A 16,798-nucleotide genomic window follows, 5' to 3' on the forward strand; every position below is an offset into this window, starting at 1 on the left:
TCCTTAGTTAATCTCATAAGATAGATAAGTAATTTGAAAAGTTATATTTAATCTATAATTATAGACCAGGTTCATATGCAAAAATAAAATATGTAGTATTTGAACAGTCATTCCTATGGCTATTTAGGACCTTACGCCGATAATGCAATGAAGTCATGGAGATTTGTTACGAGTTAGCTATCAAAAGTTGAGTTACCTTGACCCATCGATTTCACTTTATTATATGTTACTTTTCCTCTTTTTATTCTCATATTAATATCTTGAAAACGTTATTTTATGTGTTAGTATATATTTTGTGCTGAAGTGTTGTATAAACCGATGGCCTCATGGTATTTCTATGAACAAATACTTTGTTAGTCTGATTATTTACCTCGACAAAAGATCAAATGTTCGTTGAAAAAATAAGTTAAATTTTTTGTATATTTATTTTGTGGATAAAATCATCTTTGTAACAAGATCTAAGCTCTTTATAGCATGGAAAGTAAGATCATGATATTTAAAAAGTCACACTTATTGGCTACATGTTAACCCCTTCAGTTGTTGTTCAATTAACCGAACGATATGTATATACTAATATAAATATTGAGCAAGATCTAAATAGGCTAATGTTCTTAAATTGGTAATCCATTGCCTCACTCTTTACATAATACATGCACGTTTTAAAATAGTAGAACACGAAAATTCTTAAATACTTCAATGATTTATTAAGAATACAAATAGTTAATTTCTTGTTAGAATAAGAGTACCGTGGCTATTAGTGTTCTTGAATAGTAAGTTTTTAATATTCCCATGTCCCGAAGAAACACGAATAATTTGACTGAGTGTGCAGTTGAGGACTACATCATGTATATTAATTTTATTGAGATTTTGGTGCATACTTAACAAAGAATCTAATGATTTGATGAAGTGCATAAGCTTGTGTTTTCTATGTGTGATTATTTATTATCCTTTTGAATATTTTTTTCATTATATATTACAAATATACGAAGAGTATGTCGTTTATTTATTGACTTTCAAGGCAAGCAAGAAGCCAATGATCATATTATATGATTTTTATAATGTGTAGTTACATATTATTCTTTAGTTTTTACTTTATTGCTCAAAAACATGTTTTAATAATCTTACATGGTGTTTTTTGAAAAAAAAAAAAAGTACTAAATGATTCATGGTTGTCTTAAAATTTTGTACTAAATGACTCATGGGTTTTTAAATATTTTGTACTAAATAACTTGAGATCAAAGACTCCAAGATTTAAATTCTATAGGTTCAAGTTTTAAGATTTTAGCATTCAATTCATTCACTTGTGGGATTACACTAGATTGTTGTTGTTGTTTGTTTGTTTTATTGAACGCATTATGTTTTAAAAGTTATCGATTCATATTACTATGTAGTACAATTTTAGTGAATTTTCACGCATAAATTATGCTCAACGTCTTACGTGAGTCACACTGGATATGTTCCTTCGCGGGATACACGTGGCGAGAGAACTAACCAGGTTGTATTATCACTTTTAGCCCGTGCCAGAAACTATTTACATCTGGTAGCCGAAAAACTATATAAAATTTGTATATTTTTGTATATTAACATACAAAATGTATATATATACAAAAAAAATATAAAAATTTTGTACATGCTTTCGGCTATTATTTTTACAGCGGCTATACAATGTCATTTTTCATTGAAAACTGGCACAAAAGGGGATATTTTCAAGGTCAAAATTTTAGAAGACATTATCTAAAAATAATAAATTAAAGTGATAATTTGCATTATCCATTAAAAAAAGAGAAAATGTTTTGCTTCAAAGCAGAAGACTTGCTTCACGAATAAGAGTTGGGTAACACATTGCGTTAATGGGACTAAATGTGCTCCACTTTAGCATACTTAAGGGACTAAATATGCTTGGGATTATACTTGAGGGACCAAAATAGACCTACCCTTAGAGTTGGATAATTACACAGTTTGACATGTTTGCTTGACCAAGTAATTACTTGGTCAACATGAAATTGGGTGTAATTGGAGGAGTCTAATTACAGTCTCCAATTCTCAAGAGGGAGGTAAAAATTAGTGGTAATTACACTGTGTAATCACAAGGTTGCTTCTTAGTTTCTTTCCTTCTTGTTTTTATTTAATTTATTTTCTTTATAACTTTTTATTTCTATTTTTTAATTTTGTTTTTACTTTGTTTTTTGTTTTGAAATTTTAAAATATAATTTTCTTTGTACATTATTTATCTTTTATTCCTCTACCTTCACTCCTTGTGATTTCATGTAATTGCTTATATTTTATTTATTATTTATTTTAGTATTCTATTTTTTGAAACTATACCTCCTAATATTAGAAATAACGAGTGATGCAATTAAAGTAAAATTTCGTTGTTGAATGTGGTTATAAACTTATTATGTTCCATAATCTTAAGTTGTAGTGGAACTTATTATTATTATGTTGGAATTTGACACATGTTAAACTATTTTATTTTTTTAAATTTTAAAATTATGTTATATTCATGGTTCTAATTTACTTGTTTTAGTAGTAATGGCTCACATTACATGTTATTATTATTTTTTTGGTTAGAATTGATAGATTAGTTTTGTCAAACATTTGAATAATGTTATGACATTATATTTATAAATAGTAATTTATTTTATCAAACATGAATTCCATGATGTTCTTACAAAATGTATGTTTTTAGTTTTTGTAAGAATCTAAACTAAATATTAATAATTTGAAAAATATATATAAATTATTTTTACAATATTAGTTATAAATATATGATTACTAATTAATATATATTCATGGAAAAATATACATCTTAAATATCAAATATAATATTATTTATACAAAAATTTATTGGCATATTTTTTTTGGTAGCAATGTAAATATTACCATTAACAACAAACAAAACTAATACACTTATGGACCACCTAAAGTTTCATAGCCACCTTCGGGGGCGGAGCTACCCTTGTCCGAGGCCGACACCCCTTCGCCGGAAAATAACACTGCGTAAATAGGTATTTTTAAAAAAAAAATTGAATATATACAAGGGGTTGACAACCCTTGACACAAGACAAACTCTTAGTGCAATGGTCAAGGGGTGTCAATTTTTTTTTAATTTTGACACCCCTTTGTATAATTCCTGGCTCCGCCACTGGCCACCTTCTTCAGAGTGTGGTATGAAATATAGGCCTCTAACAGCGCTAATCTATACAAGTATTTTCCGAAATAGTCCATGACATCATCGTATTTTCTTTGGCATCCTAATAAGTTCTATTCTATCTATAAATTCTTTTTTTATCTATACTACTACCATGTTTATATTTACATTGATTCCCCTAAATAGTTTCTAATTTATAACTTTCCAAATGTGGTATATGCCTGCACACCAAATTGCTGTCGGAAACTCTTCTTTTGAGCTATTGTCAATGCCTATTCTTCATTCTACTAAGGGTGTGCTTCACATCATATTCCGGAATCTGAATTCCTACTCATTGTCGTATTTCTGCTATGAACTTTGGTATATATTTATTATATTAACTTTTAAATTTTGATAATTACTTCATTTAAAACTTAATCTATTTCTGTAATTACACTTGTAAAATCAAACAATAAACTTGTAATTATATTGTAATTACAATATGATAAACAAATAAGTCATCATAATTATATAATTATTAGATTATGTAATTATTATTTTAATAATTATAACATTCCAATTACCTGATAGCTTTCCAAATAAATTATTCAATGTTAAACGAAACAAGACATATCAACGCATGGATTGGTAAATACATAAACAGTAAGTAACTTACAATTTGTCCGGAAGTCGGAAGACTGGAAAGAAGCTGATGAACAAGATAACGACGTCGTATGATCATCAACATAGCTAGAGTCGAAAATTTGTTTGGAAAAAAAGAAAAGAAGAAGAAAGTCGGAATCTTGTTGTGTAGTAGTGATCCCGTCTTTGTTCCACCTTTCCTCTTCAGTAATTGCTGCCCAAAGCGCATTTTAAAGACAACAAGCTAAGTTTCTGATTTGATGAAAAATCATCAAAATCTGTAATTGAAACTTGAAAATGGAAAGGGAAATGTGTTTTGAGTGTCTTCAACGCAGAATTCAATCAGATTTCTCTGACCAAATCATCTTCTGTTATGGTCTTTCTGATTCTCCTCTTCCTTTTGGCTCTACTGCCGTTGTTCAGGTACACTTTATATTGTGTATTTGTATTTTGTGTAGCAAAAAGACTTATATGCTTGTAACTAAATCCTCTGAATTGTTGATTTTTGCAGCCATCAAGTTCAAATGGAGAAGGGTTGCCACAGTTTCAGTTGACTTATATGCCCCTTCATAAAGATAGTTGCTTGGCCACTTACATGTATGAATCTTGTGCTTTCTTTTTTGTATGATCTTTTGTGTGTGTGTGTGTATGTGTGCGTGTTTGCATTTCCCATCCCCCCACTTGGAAAAAGAAAGAAAAAAGGAAACTTTGTGTCTATGTGATAATAAAAAAAGAAACTTTGTTTCTATGTGAAAGCAAGCATAGCTAATTCCTAGTTTAGATATTAGAGGATTATATGGCCGACCGTAATTAGTTTGAGGCATTGTATCCCAACTCTTTCGCCTTTAAAGAAAGTCTTATTGTCTATGTGAAAGCTTAGCTTGTCTCAAGTAAGGATACAGGAGGAGGGTTGCGGTATGTCGATAGCTAGTGTAGAAATAATCGAATGAAGATGGATAGTGGATTTATACAGCTGATCCCAACTAGTTTTGGATTGATCGGTAGTTGATTAATACTGTCTACATTCTTTATGGACGGAAATGACAGTGATGGTTATTGATCATTTTGAAGAGGCCGATTAGATCCTTTCAGAGAATGTTTCTGGGAACGAGTCAGATTGATATCTCTGGCACATTGTTTTTGTCAGACTCATTGATTTGTGCAGAGGGGAGCGCGGTAGCATATTATATGAGAATATTAAACTTTCTTGTAACTATTGCTACCTTTCTATATGGTGGCACTCTTTTAGCACATCTTGAAAATTGCATTTTTTTTATTAATATAGCTTGACGTCAAACATTTTTGGACGTTCCAAAATAAAAAGAGTACCTTATAAATTGGAACAAAGGGAATGTGTTGTTTTTAGTTAAAGCTGTTGGCTTGTTTTGGTTGGTCTGCTTCATGCCAGTGTGGCCTTTTAAAAAGTTGGAATAGTATGTCACTCCACTTTCTCAGGTGGAAGCAAAGAAAAAACTAAAAGAAAACTTGTACACATTTGATGAGTAGTAGACTGATTCTTGTGGACGTAGTTGGTCCCAGTATGATCTTATACAACTTAACGCCCTTCTTTGCAGTGATCAGTATTATTTAGAGGATCTTGAAGCAAGAATGAATAGTGGCAGTGCGCAGGCAGTTCCGGTGGAGATTGATCAGGTTCAAGCTGAGGTCAGTGTTGGATTCTCCAGTGATAAAACTTCTTCGATGGAAACTAGATCAACTGAATGTGAAGATTTGCAGAATGGTGGCAGATATACATCCCTATATGGACTAGGTTGTCAAAATTTGACCTGTATTTTTTCTGGTAGGTTTTCTTGCTTTAGGACTCTGACTGCCCTGGTTCCAGTCGCTCGGATTGGGATTTCTTCATCTGCATTAGTTGAATGTATTATTTCAGAATTCTTGGCTGGATCTCTTGAAGATCATATTTTACATTCTTTAACTCTCATGATAGAAGGTAAAAGATCAGGACGAGAAAGTGTTAACTTTCTTAGTTTAGTGGGGATTCCTTCATTTGAGGAAGAACACTGCCCTGGCTGCATAAGGCATCCAAACATTTCTCCGACTTTAGGAATGCTAAAAAATTCCGGTCAACTAAATTTGTTGCTTCCAAAAATGCCACATACCTTGGAAAACATACTTCACTTCAGCCCTGGTGTCTTAAAGTCTGACTGGCATATGCGGTATTTAATCTTTCAGCTGTTATCAGGGTTGGCTTACATGCATGGTTTAGGTGTTTCCCATGGTAATGTCTGTCCATCCAGTATATCATTGGTTGATTCGCTATGGTGTTGGCTGCCCATCTGTAATAAGTTCCTCAAGAGTTCCGTTTCAATTTCCAAAATAGAGTGCAGTCCTGATTCAGGAGTTAGTTGCTGTTTTGACGGGTGCTCTTTACAAGGGCTTTATGCTGATCTAAAGCTCTCCCAATCTACAGATTGGTTTTCTAGCTTTAAATGTTGGTGGAAGGGTGAAATGAGTAACTTTGAGTATCTGTTAGTCTTAAACCGATTAGCAGGGAGAAGGTGGGGTGACAATACCTTTTATACTGTAATGCCATGGGTTATAGATTTTAGCGTGAAACCTGATGAGAACACTGATACGGGATGGAGAGATCTAACTAAGAGTAAATGGAGGCTGGCAAAAGGTGACGAGCAATTGGACTTCACGTATTCGACATCTGAAATTCCTCATCATGTATCAGATGAGTGCCTGTCTGAACTGGCCGTCTGCAGTTATAAGGCAAGGAGGTTGCCCTTGAGTGTTTTGCGTACGGCTGTTCGTTCAGTTTATGAACCAAATGAATATCCTTCCACCATGCAAAGACTATATCAATGGACACCAGATGAGTGTATTCCAGAATTTTATTGTGATCCGCATATATTTTATTCTATACATTCTGGGATGTCTCATTTGGCTGTGCCCTCATGGGCGGGCACCCCCAAGGAATTCATCAAGTTGCATAGAGACGCTCTAGAAAGCGATCGGGTTTCACGCCAACTACATAATTGGATTGACATCACCTTCGGCTACAAATTGTGTGGTGACGCTGCTGTTGCTGCCAAAAATGTTATGTTGCCCTCATCTGCTCCTTCAAAACCGAAATCAGTGGGACGTCGTCAACTTTTTACGAAACCACATCTTCCTCGGCGGCTTGCTACCGTGAGAATTTGTGACAGGTCCAATGAAGCAGAAATGGATCAACTCCCAACAAGTGATGTGACTGAGCAAGCTCTGGTTATTGGAACTTCACTCTTGCATGAATTGGAAGAAGCAGCTGCATTCTCTGAGCATGCGCCTCATTTGGCTCCTATTTACAATTTGCATCCAGATGATCATGAAGGGCTTGACTCCCCTGGGAAAGGGCTATTAACTAAGAAATTAAAGAATACTACATCCAGAAAAACTGGCTATAGCATCATTACAGTCAAGCCATCTGTTATTGATGTGAATTACCTTCTGAAGAATATTGAAGTGGTCGATGATGTATCTATCGGATATCAAGCACTATTGCTTTGGAAGCAAAAATGTTCCCATCCACACATTTTGTCTGAAGATGTTGCTAATGATATCTTTGCAGTTGGCTGCATCTTAGCAGAACTTCACTTGAGACGGCCACTTTTTGATCCAACCTCTTTAGCTGTGTACTTAGAGTGCGGTGTCTTACCTGCATTAGTACAAGAACTTCCCCCTGACACTCAAGTTGTTGTTGAATCCTGCATCCAAAAGGATTGGAGGAGGTATAGTTCTGTATTCACTTTCCATCTTTAAAATCTTGCATTGATATTACATCCTAACCACGTTATGTAGTGTCAATATCTGCAGAAGACAAGGGACCATCTCAAAACTAACTGTTCTCTTTTCCTTCAATAGGAGGCCTTCTGCCAAATGTCTTTTGGACTCTCCTTATTTTCTAGCAACAGTCAAGTCATCCTACTTGTTTCTTGCCCCCCTTCAGCTTATAGCAAAAGATGAATCACGACTTCGTTATGCTGCAGCTTTTGCCCGACAGGGAGCACTCAAAGCAATGGGAACATTTGCTGCCGAAATGTGTGCTCCTAACTGTTTGAAACTAGTCTTGAATCCTTTATCGGATTCTGAAGCTGAATGGGGTTGCACAATAATAACAGAACTTTTAAGGTGTCTGACTCCAGAAGCAGTAAAGAAACTGGTCATACCTGCTATCCAGAAGATTCTTCAGGTTAACTATGCTGTCTAAATGTTTGATCTGTCTATCTCCTTGGCTTTTGCTCCCAAAACCTACTGTGCGTTTCTTTTCTATCAGGGTACTGGTCCTACACATTTGAAGGTTTCTCTTCTCCAAGGTTCCTTTGTGCTGGATATATGGAACAAGATTGGTAAACAAGCGTATGTGGAGACAGTACATCCATTTGTTGTATCAAACTTACTTGGTACTCCTTGCAAGAGCTCTTCTGTTGCTGCTTCTGTCCTGTTGATTGGCTCTAGTGAGGAACTTGGCGTTCCTGTTACTGTTCATCAGGTTGTAGTCAACCAAAGTTCCCCTTCTCATCCCCTCTACCCTTTTGATAGGTGGAAGTATTTAGACTTTTTTCGAATTTGTTGAAAAGGTTATTCTCTTGTTGTATGACTAATTCTTTGTTTCTCACCAGACGATCTTACCTCTCCTTCACTGCTTTGGCAAGGGGCTCAGTGATGATGGAATTGATGTCTTAGTTAGAATTGGTATTTATAAATTATGAAGTATTGACCTATGTTCTGTTTTTACAAATATGCTTCTGATTTCGCAACCTGACTATGCTTCTTATATTTTAGGTGGTCTTTTTGGAGAGAATTTCATAGTCAGACAGATTCTACCATTACTAAGAATTGTCATTCTTTCGTGCATTGACAATTCATTTGCAAATAAGCATGAAGCTGCACAGAGTTGGAGTTCTTTGGTCCTAATGGACTGTCTAATGACTTTAGATGGTCTCACTGCTTCCTTGACAAGGGAGATGCTTGTTAAGGAGCTTGTTGAGGTATGGAATTCGATATCAAATAATTTTAATTTCATAATACATTTCAGCATATGTTCCAATTAGTAATGTATTGAAATGCTTTTGTAGGATGGTAGATTCTTATATCTTCAGGTTCTCATGCAGACCAACTTGGGAATTCAGGTGGTCGAGGTATTTCAACTTTTCTCTTTTGTCCCTGTTCTTAGATAAGGCTTGTTGCAAACCTGTACTTTCTTGAACTAGGGAGCCTCATTTTATGAAATAAATAGAGAGGATACTTTCCAGATTTTTATGCCCCAAAATTTTAAAACTCACTCCCTAACCTCTGCACAACAATTGTGCTTTTGCAAGCGTTACAAAATACTCATCTCCCTGGATCTTTGAAGACAGTGCATGTTGTGGTGACGCTAGTAGAAGATGTTGTATATAACTTCTATATTCTGCTTAGCTGCCATGATTTGGTATTGAACTTTCTTGTTAAAAGAAAATAGTAGTGTACACATATTTTTATTTTTGTGAGTGAAGTGACAATTTGACACTCTGTTGGGATAATAAGTGGAGCTTTCCTCAAGTTTCTAGAGTTACAGAAAACTCCCTTATTCATGATCTATATTCTTGCAGTTATAAAGATATATGGAGGTTTTTCTTCTATTCTTAGAAATCTCAGGAGGTTCAAGTGAAAATTCCAAATTCTCTTTCTTTATTTCTTTATGCTTGTTATCTGTGTAGATGATGGAATTCTTTTGCATGCAAGGGTGCTGCAAGAAATCTGCTAGCTCTTTGTCGGCAAATTGGATCAGATTTAACAGCATTACACGTCCTTCCGAAACTCAGGAAACTCTTTGATGAGCTTGCCTTCTCCCAGGAGAAAGCAGGTCATTCTAGCATCCAGGGAGGAATTCGAGGTCCCACCACTAAGGGGGAAGATGAGAACAAAATTACAAGCCGTTTGGACCTTGTGTGGGTTATTTTGATTTTTGGAATATGCTGTCCTCTTATCATTTCTCCTATCATGTAATAGACTTTAGTCTGTGCAGGATGCTTTTATATCCATCATTTGCATCTCTTCTTGGTATAGAGAAGCTTCGCCAGTGTTGTGCCACATGGTTGCTACTAGAGCAGTTTCTTCTGCGCCGTTATAACTGGAAGGTATGCTTCCTAATACTTCTGTTAATATGATCTTTAAGTTGTAGCGGAAATATTCTATATTCTCAAACATTAACATGTCAAGTTCGGTAGGAACTCCCTCAAATGGTTATCAAAATCAAGATGGAGTACTAAATGATAGGCTCTTTGCTGCTGATGCTGCTGTGAGGCAATCAATCTGACAAATATAAGATATGCAAAACTAACTTAAGCTCCTAGATAAATTAAGTATTGAAAAGGGATCTAATACTTCAAGCTAAAGCCGCATCAGAAGGGACTTGATTCCGAACAAGACTCAATAGCTTTTAACGATAGTAGTATAGAGCTATGTACTTGCCAGAATCACCTTAGTGCTGTTTTGGCATCAATAAAATATTGCTTATGAAAAGAAAGAACTACATTTTTTCCCTTGTATACCCTTTTCCTTTTGTGTTGATTTCTGAAATTTCATGATTCAGTGGGAATCCGCAGGGGAATCCTCTCGAAGTGGTCCAGGAACATATGCTAGAAAGCTGTCTCTTGGTGAGAGCTTAACTTCTGAATGTACTCCAGCTAAGAAGTTGCTGAATGGTTTAGGGTGGTCAACACCTCAATCACAAGGAAAAAGAGGCTCCAAAAGCCCTACATTAAACAGACATCTGTCTAGCCAACATCAGGATTCTGCAGATAGGAATGCAAGAGGCTCAGATTTTAGCAAGATGGAACCCTGGTATTGGTTCTCGAGTCCAGCCGCTAATTGGAGTGGCCCTGATTTTATTGGCCGTCCAGGTGGTTCAAAGGATGAACTTCCATGGAAAATCAAAGCATCTGTTCTGCACTCTGTTCGAGCACATCAAGGAGTGCTAAGATCTATAGCAGTCTGCCAAGATGAATGCTTTCTTTTCACTGCTGGAGTTGGTCCAGGATTCAAAGGGATTGTTCAAAAGTGGGAGTTGTCAAGAATTGATTCTATATCTGGTTATTACGGCCATGAGGAGGTGTGCCTAATCTATTTCTTTTGTTCGAATTGCATCACCTGTCTTATGATTACAAGCAAAAAGCTTTTCTTTTTTGATAAAAATTTCTTGTTATTTCCCCCCTGCTATAATAGGTTTATAACAAGTTAACATTATGGCACTAAATAGACAGCGGATTCTTTAGTTTCCTTTTTTATTTATGTGCGCTCCTTTCCCAATTACTGTGACGCACTTTCTGTGCTGGAATGTGATAAAGAGTTCGACAAACTTCTACAGTAAACATATCCAAAAGGATAGTAAAAGGTTTGAAAAATTAAAACTCTAATGATCATCTGATGTTTTCCCTATCATACCAACTTTCCAGTAAATGCTTTTGTTTTTTTGCTGCTACCACCAATTTCATATGCCAGTCATACTAGCCTTCTGATCTTTGTGCTCATTTTAACTTCACCAATAAAATGGGAAGAGAGAGTGTATTATTGTGCTTTATTTGGTATACAGATGAAACTTTCATACCACGTAAACCTTGGACCGGAGAATGATTGATTTCTCCTACTGTCCTATTCTGCTTCAGTGGTTTGCTTTATTTATTTAAGAGAATTAACTGTTTTAACGGGCAATATCTTTTCTTGGGCATAAGGTGTGCGCCATTTTCTGGTATAATAAAAAATTTATTGTTGAGGCAAAGCTGATATAGACACCGCAATGGAGTGTCTTATCAACTTACTTGGCAGTTTTCATGCATTTAAGCAAATTATAATCTGGTATAATGTTCCTGCTTGTCCGTTGGTTTCAATTGATTGATAGATTGTTGTTGATACTTAATAAGTTTTGCTAAGCTATGTCACACAATGGAAATTAGATTCCTCCCAACAAAAGGAATTTGTTACATGATTCTATTTTTCAGCTTCATTGTCCTTTTTTTCTATGAAACAGAAAGCATTCATCTGTATGTTGTGCCTAACGACTTGTTAACTTGTAGTTGTTCTTTGCAAGAGGAACTGAACATAATCCCTACCAAGCATGAGCTGGTTCCGTACCTTAAAAATGCCTTCTGTTAAATTTTTCACATATTTAGGTTGAGATATATAGGAAAAAAACCCGCACTGAAGTTCTATGCATTTATTTGTCTTCCCTTTACAGGTTGTGAATGACATTTGTCTTTTGGCATCCAGTGGAAGGGTAGCATCCTGTGATGGGACAGTGCATGTGTGGAATGGCCAAACAGGGAAGCTAATATCTGTGTTTGCAGAGTTTTCGACAAGCTCTGTGCAACATACTGGCCCTTTGGCCAAAGCTTCAAAGTTGAATGCAGAACAGGCTAATATGCTACATTTCAATTCATTGTCAGGTGGAATATTGAACACTTCATTTGATGGTAATTTGTACACTAGTATGCATTATTCAGAATATCTGGACAATCTTGTTGTGGGTACCGGAAATGGCTCTCTCAGGTCAGTGCCTTCTGGAGTTGTATTTAATTGACTCAGATACATTCTCTTACATGGTTTATCCAATCAATGTTATTTTGGCATCCAGATTCATTGATGTCAGACAAGGTCAAAAACTTCATTTATGGAGGAGTGAAGCTACGGAGTCCAATTTCCCTTCTCTGATTTCTTCCATATGCTCATGTGCTTCGACTAAACAACAATACGGAAATCCTCAATATCCATCTTGGGTTGCTGTTGGGCAAAGTTCTGGCTATTGCAGGTTATTTGATGTGAGGAGTGGAAAAATTATTTCCTCATGGCAAGCTCATGATGGTTTTGTCACAAAGGTAGAGTTGGCTATTGCTTCCACTAGCTTGAAATAAAGGGGTTCTGCTTATTCTGGTGTTTTTACTTGCTTCCTGCCTGCAGATAGCCGCGCCAGAAGAACATTTGCTGGTTTCGACCTCCCTCGACCGCACCTTAAGGATTTGGGATTTGAGAAGGTTACTTTAGTGTTTTACATAAGTCTCTAAGTTTTGCAATATGGACCTAAATTCCGTGAAAATGGGGCACAATAAGATTAGGCCCAGCACGGACTGACATAGATCTTAATCAATATTATCTGTGACTGAATTCTTGCATACAGTTAGTTTGTCAGTCAGTGTGAAACTGGCTGCATAGCTAAGAATCATTGAGCTGCATTTCATCTCCAGTAAACTGCATAGCTTAAAGCCAATGATAGCTTAACTCAAGTCATATAATAATATGCTCTGCTTTTGTTTCCAATATGTTTCTTTCTAATTTAGCAATTGCGAAAATTTCATGTTTGAGAAAGCCAAACATTTGTATTGTAACTCCCTTAAATCGTCGGTCACAAGGGAAGCCATGCATGATAATAAGATAATTGTCTTTTGAAGATTCAGTATACCAGTTCAGATCCTTGATAAATTTGTTAATGCTTTATCAAGTGATTTCGTTTAAGAGATAAAACTATAAAGGATTCTTTTGCTTCTGCCTGTTAGAGATGAAACCCAAGAGATGATAGAACAAATTTGATCCCGTGCACGACCTGGCATTTCTTGGCTTTGCATTCAGGAAAATGTCCCAGAAAGTTTTTTGATTTCTACTTATCTTTCCAAGGAACACATACACTTCGTTGATTAGATTCATGTCATGTTTACTCAATGCCATTACTTAGCTTTTTCTTGTTTGAGATTTCAAATTTTCGTCTTTTTCTATTTTACTTCATTTTTAATCACAGAAATTGGAATTCGCAACCGTTGGCTTCCAGAGGTCACAGTGATGGTGTTTCTGGTTTCTCAATTTGGGGACAAAATGTGATTTCGATATCCCGCACTAAAATTGGGATTTCTTCTTTGGCCAGCTCTTCTGATGAAGTATGTATCTAGCTGTATCTTTTCACTTTATAGACACTTCTTTTTCCTTCCACTGAATTTTGGATATTTTGCTTGGCTTGCACATACGATAGTATACAATTTGATAACTTGTTATGTCCTCCTCGCTGATCCATTTGCCATTCATCTGAAACCCAAAAGTCACATATGCCTTGGTAGATCTGTAGAAATTCACTAAAGAATCTTGTTTTGAAAGTCCTGTTAAGATAGATGTAGTATATGAAATGTAATTTGCAAAGGTTAATAATTAAGGGAAAAACTAAGACGGTGACATTCTTCTCTGAGTTTAACATCGTAGCTGCATTTACTATGTATAAAATGGTAAATACTCTAGCTGCTGCCCCCAGGGTTTAGTTCAAATGGCAAAGATTGAGGGACTTGTGACTTAGGTCACAGGTTCGAGCCCTGCGCCATGCAAAGTAAGTTTGGTATTTAGGTGGAGAATGGTAGAGAGGCGGACCCATTATCCCCGAGTTTCAAAGGTTGCGGTTGGTCCTAAGGTTTGGCTCCAGATTGATTTCTCGGTCATAAAAAAAGATAAATAGTCTACCGGCATATAAATCTCTAGAACTTAGATCATCTAGTTTGTTTCTTAGGCTTCTTTGTTTATGAGGAATGCATTTCTATCTAGTCTATCTAGCTGCATTTACGGGCATAATCTTGATACTTGAAATTATAGATGTATGTGATGTGAATGGACAACCGAGGTAGACATATACATATTCAAGGTACAAGTGTCAAGTAATTCAAAGACATTGCTAATTTAAAAAAGAAAGGAAAGTCTAATCAAATGGCCTTAAGAAAAATGAAAGATAACCAGTTCAAAGTATTAATAAGATTTTGTTTTCCAGTGAATACAAATTAATATGAAATGCATTTTATCATTAAGTAGCAAAGGATACCCTTCTATGATCACTATAATTTGTGCAAAGTACGGCTGTGATAATTGCTTATGAAGAGTATAGTAGACGCACGGCGGTTGGCACTTTACTTCCTTCTGATATAGATTGCTTTGTCGGCTGCCACTATTAATCTTAGTCGGTGTGTGGTGCAAAATAAATAGTTATGGTGCAGAAAAAATGAAATGTGTGGTGGCTTATTTTCTGTAATCTTCCTCTTTTGAAAAGGGAAGGCTAAGAATTTCTACTAGTTATACTTTAGCGCAGAACTGATCATACTTTAGCGCAGAACAAATAAAATATATGGGGGGCTCATTTTCTTATTTTGCTCCTTTACTCTGAAATCGAAGGGGAGCCTTGGGGTAACTAGTAAAGTTGCTGCCATGTAACCAGGAGGTTACAGGTTCGAGCAGTGGAAACAGCCTCTTGCAATGACGTAGGGTAAGGTTGCCTACAATAGACACTTGTTGTCCGGCCCTTTTCCGAACCCCCTATATAGCGGGAGCTTAGTGCACCGGGCTGCTCCTTTACTCTGAAAAACAATGCTTAAATCACTACTTGAGTTATTGCTCTAATTTGCTTCTTTTACCGGCTTTAATGGAATATGGCAGGACGCCCAGCAATTTGTTACGCCTCAGTATCTGTACATGGGTGATCGCGAATCAAAGAACGTGTCTGTTCTATCAAGTATAAGTATTCTACCTTTCTCGCGGCTCTTTGTGGTTGGAACAGAAGATGGTCATTTGAAGATCTGTTGCTAGGTTTTACCTGAAGTAAATTTATAGGATGATGCAGAATTTATGTTAATAGGCATCTCAAGTCTCTATCTAGAACTGTTCATTTAGCACTTTGCCTTCCAATTTTCTTAATTTTGTGTTAATTATTTCCATTAAGTTGGTTGTTATCTAGTGGAAATTCTTAATGCAATTTTTTTCTACTTTTTCTTTTCGCTCTTATGTTTTTTCTGCAGCAATTCTTTGGTTTCCCCTATATTTTTCGAGAATGAAACATGTATCATGTAAGCAGGGAAGGATTTAAGTTTTATATATATATATATATATATATATATATATATATATATTAAGCTTTACACTTTAAGTGTAGTTTATTTAATACTATAACAAGCTAGCTTCTATTTTATTAGGTTATTAATTTATTACTTAAAATAGAGTTATCTATGTTTACGTCAACTTCGATGCATCAATTACTTTAGAGTTTAAGTTATATACACAATCCATAAAATACTTTTTACACTATCAAGTCACTCAAAGAATATTCATAGGTACGCTTTCTTACGATAATGAGATTTGTAATCTTAAAAATAAAATAAATTACCTACTGTAATAAGTAAAGGTGACGTGACAGTCTTATACCAATGTTGTATATAACTTAAACTCATTATTTTATTTTTCTGGAGGATCAACCACAGAAGGGTAATCTCTTTGTTGGACCATTGTTGCGTGGAAGGTAATTGAAGGGAATAGGAGATCCTATGCCTCCAAACATGATGTGATTGTTCTTTCTGTATATATAGGGAAATTTATGTCACATTTAAGGTGAATCTTATTAAAGAGAAATTAAAATGAGGGACTCAGTGTTTATATGCACCAATCTAATACACGCAAAATATGTATTTGCATATAGGCTTCTTGACTTAATCATAGTAGTTAATAAATATTTTTACTTTATTAAATTACTTAACTATATATGATTTGATGTAAATATTGAGTCCGATCAAATTTTATCATTTTGCGAGTTGGTTAAAGAAATATGGCTTAGAGAATTTATGGTTGATCCCAAGTTCGAGCTCAAGAAAAGATTGGTTTACAGATATAGTAAAAAACATGATAATTCTTTCGAGTGAAACTGCTCTGAATAAATATTAATACAAAAGATTCATATAATTGACAGACTTAACTTAAAATTAAGACGTAGTTGATCAATTAATAGAAGCCGTAAAAGTACGTGGTATGTGAAGCTTGAGAAAGCATTAGATAAAAGTAAAAACATTATAGTATATATGAATCTTTTATAGAAAGTAAAAACATTAAACGAGCAAACATGTGATGTTTTTTATCTATTCAAGTTTTGATGGATAGCATTATCCAATATAAATAATAAATATTCAAATAAAATTAGTGGAGGTGTCACGAGCTGACTCGGACACAGCAATAATGCCCAAACACCACAATTATTAGTAT

The 16,798-nt window shown here is 35.2% G+C and overlaps 1 protein-coding gene across 3 annotated transcripts; it reads left to right on the top strand.

Annotated features, from left to right (window-relative positions):
• LOC109235716 (protein GFS12) lies at window positions 3,793–15,544 on the top strand. 3 transcript variants are annotated; one of them, XM_019401925.1, is made up of 16 exons: window positions 3,793–4,195; window positions 4,284–4,369; window positions 5,347–7,509; window positions 7,643–7,970; window positions 8,055–8,270; window positions 8,401–8,473; window positions 8,564–8,769; window positions 8,857–8,919; window positions 9,503–9,708; window positions 9,777–9,897; window positions 10,353–10,871; window positions 11,994–12,304; window positions 12,390–12,630; window positions 12,713–12,786; window positions 13,545–13,680; window positions 15,209–15,544. In XM_019401925.1, exons 1-16 carry the CDS (start codon window positions 4,070–4,072, stop codon window positions 15,356–15,358), a joined length of 5,019 nt encoding a protein of 1,672 aa, XP_019257470.1. In that variant the 5' UTR covers window positions 3,793–4,069; the 3' UTR covers window positions 15,359–15,544. The 3 variants fall into 3 exon arrangements, with proteins under 3 accessions (XP_019257470.1, XP_019257471.1, XP_019257472.1); XM_019401926.1 differs by having other exon boundaries at window positions 9,786–9,897; XM_019401927.1 differs by lacking the exons at window positions 3,793–4,195; window positions 4,284–4,369 and having other exon boundaries at window positions 5,362–5,437; window positions 5,578–7,509.

Source organism: Nicotiana attenuata, chromosome 12 (genome assembly GCF_001879085.1).
Source record: "Nicotiana attenuata strain UT chromosome 12, NIATTr2, whole genome shotgun sequence".
Taxonomy (NCBI): Eukaryota; Viridiplantae; Streptophyta; class Magnoliopsida; order Solanales; family Solanaceae; genus Nicotiana; species Nicotiana attenuata.

Coding starts and splice junctions, on each gene's coding strand:
- LOC109235716 (XM_019401925.1), top strand. CDS start 4,070: ATGGAAAGGGAAATGTGTTTTGAGTGTCTTCAACGCAGAATTCAATCA. Junction 4,196..4,283: donor GCTCTACTGCCGTTGTTCAG/GTACACTTTATA, acceptor TGATTTTTGCAG/CCATCAAGTTCAAATGGAGA. Junction 8,474..8,563: donor TGATGTCTTAGTTAGAATTG/GTATTTATAAAT, acceptor CTTATATTTTAG/GTGGTCTTTTTGGAGAGAAT.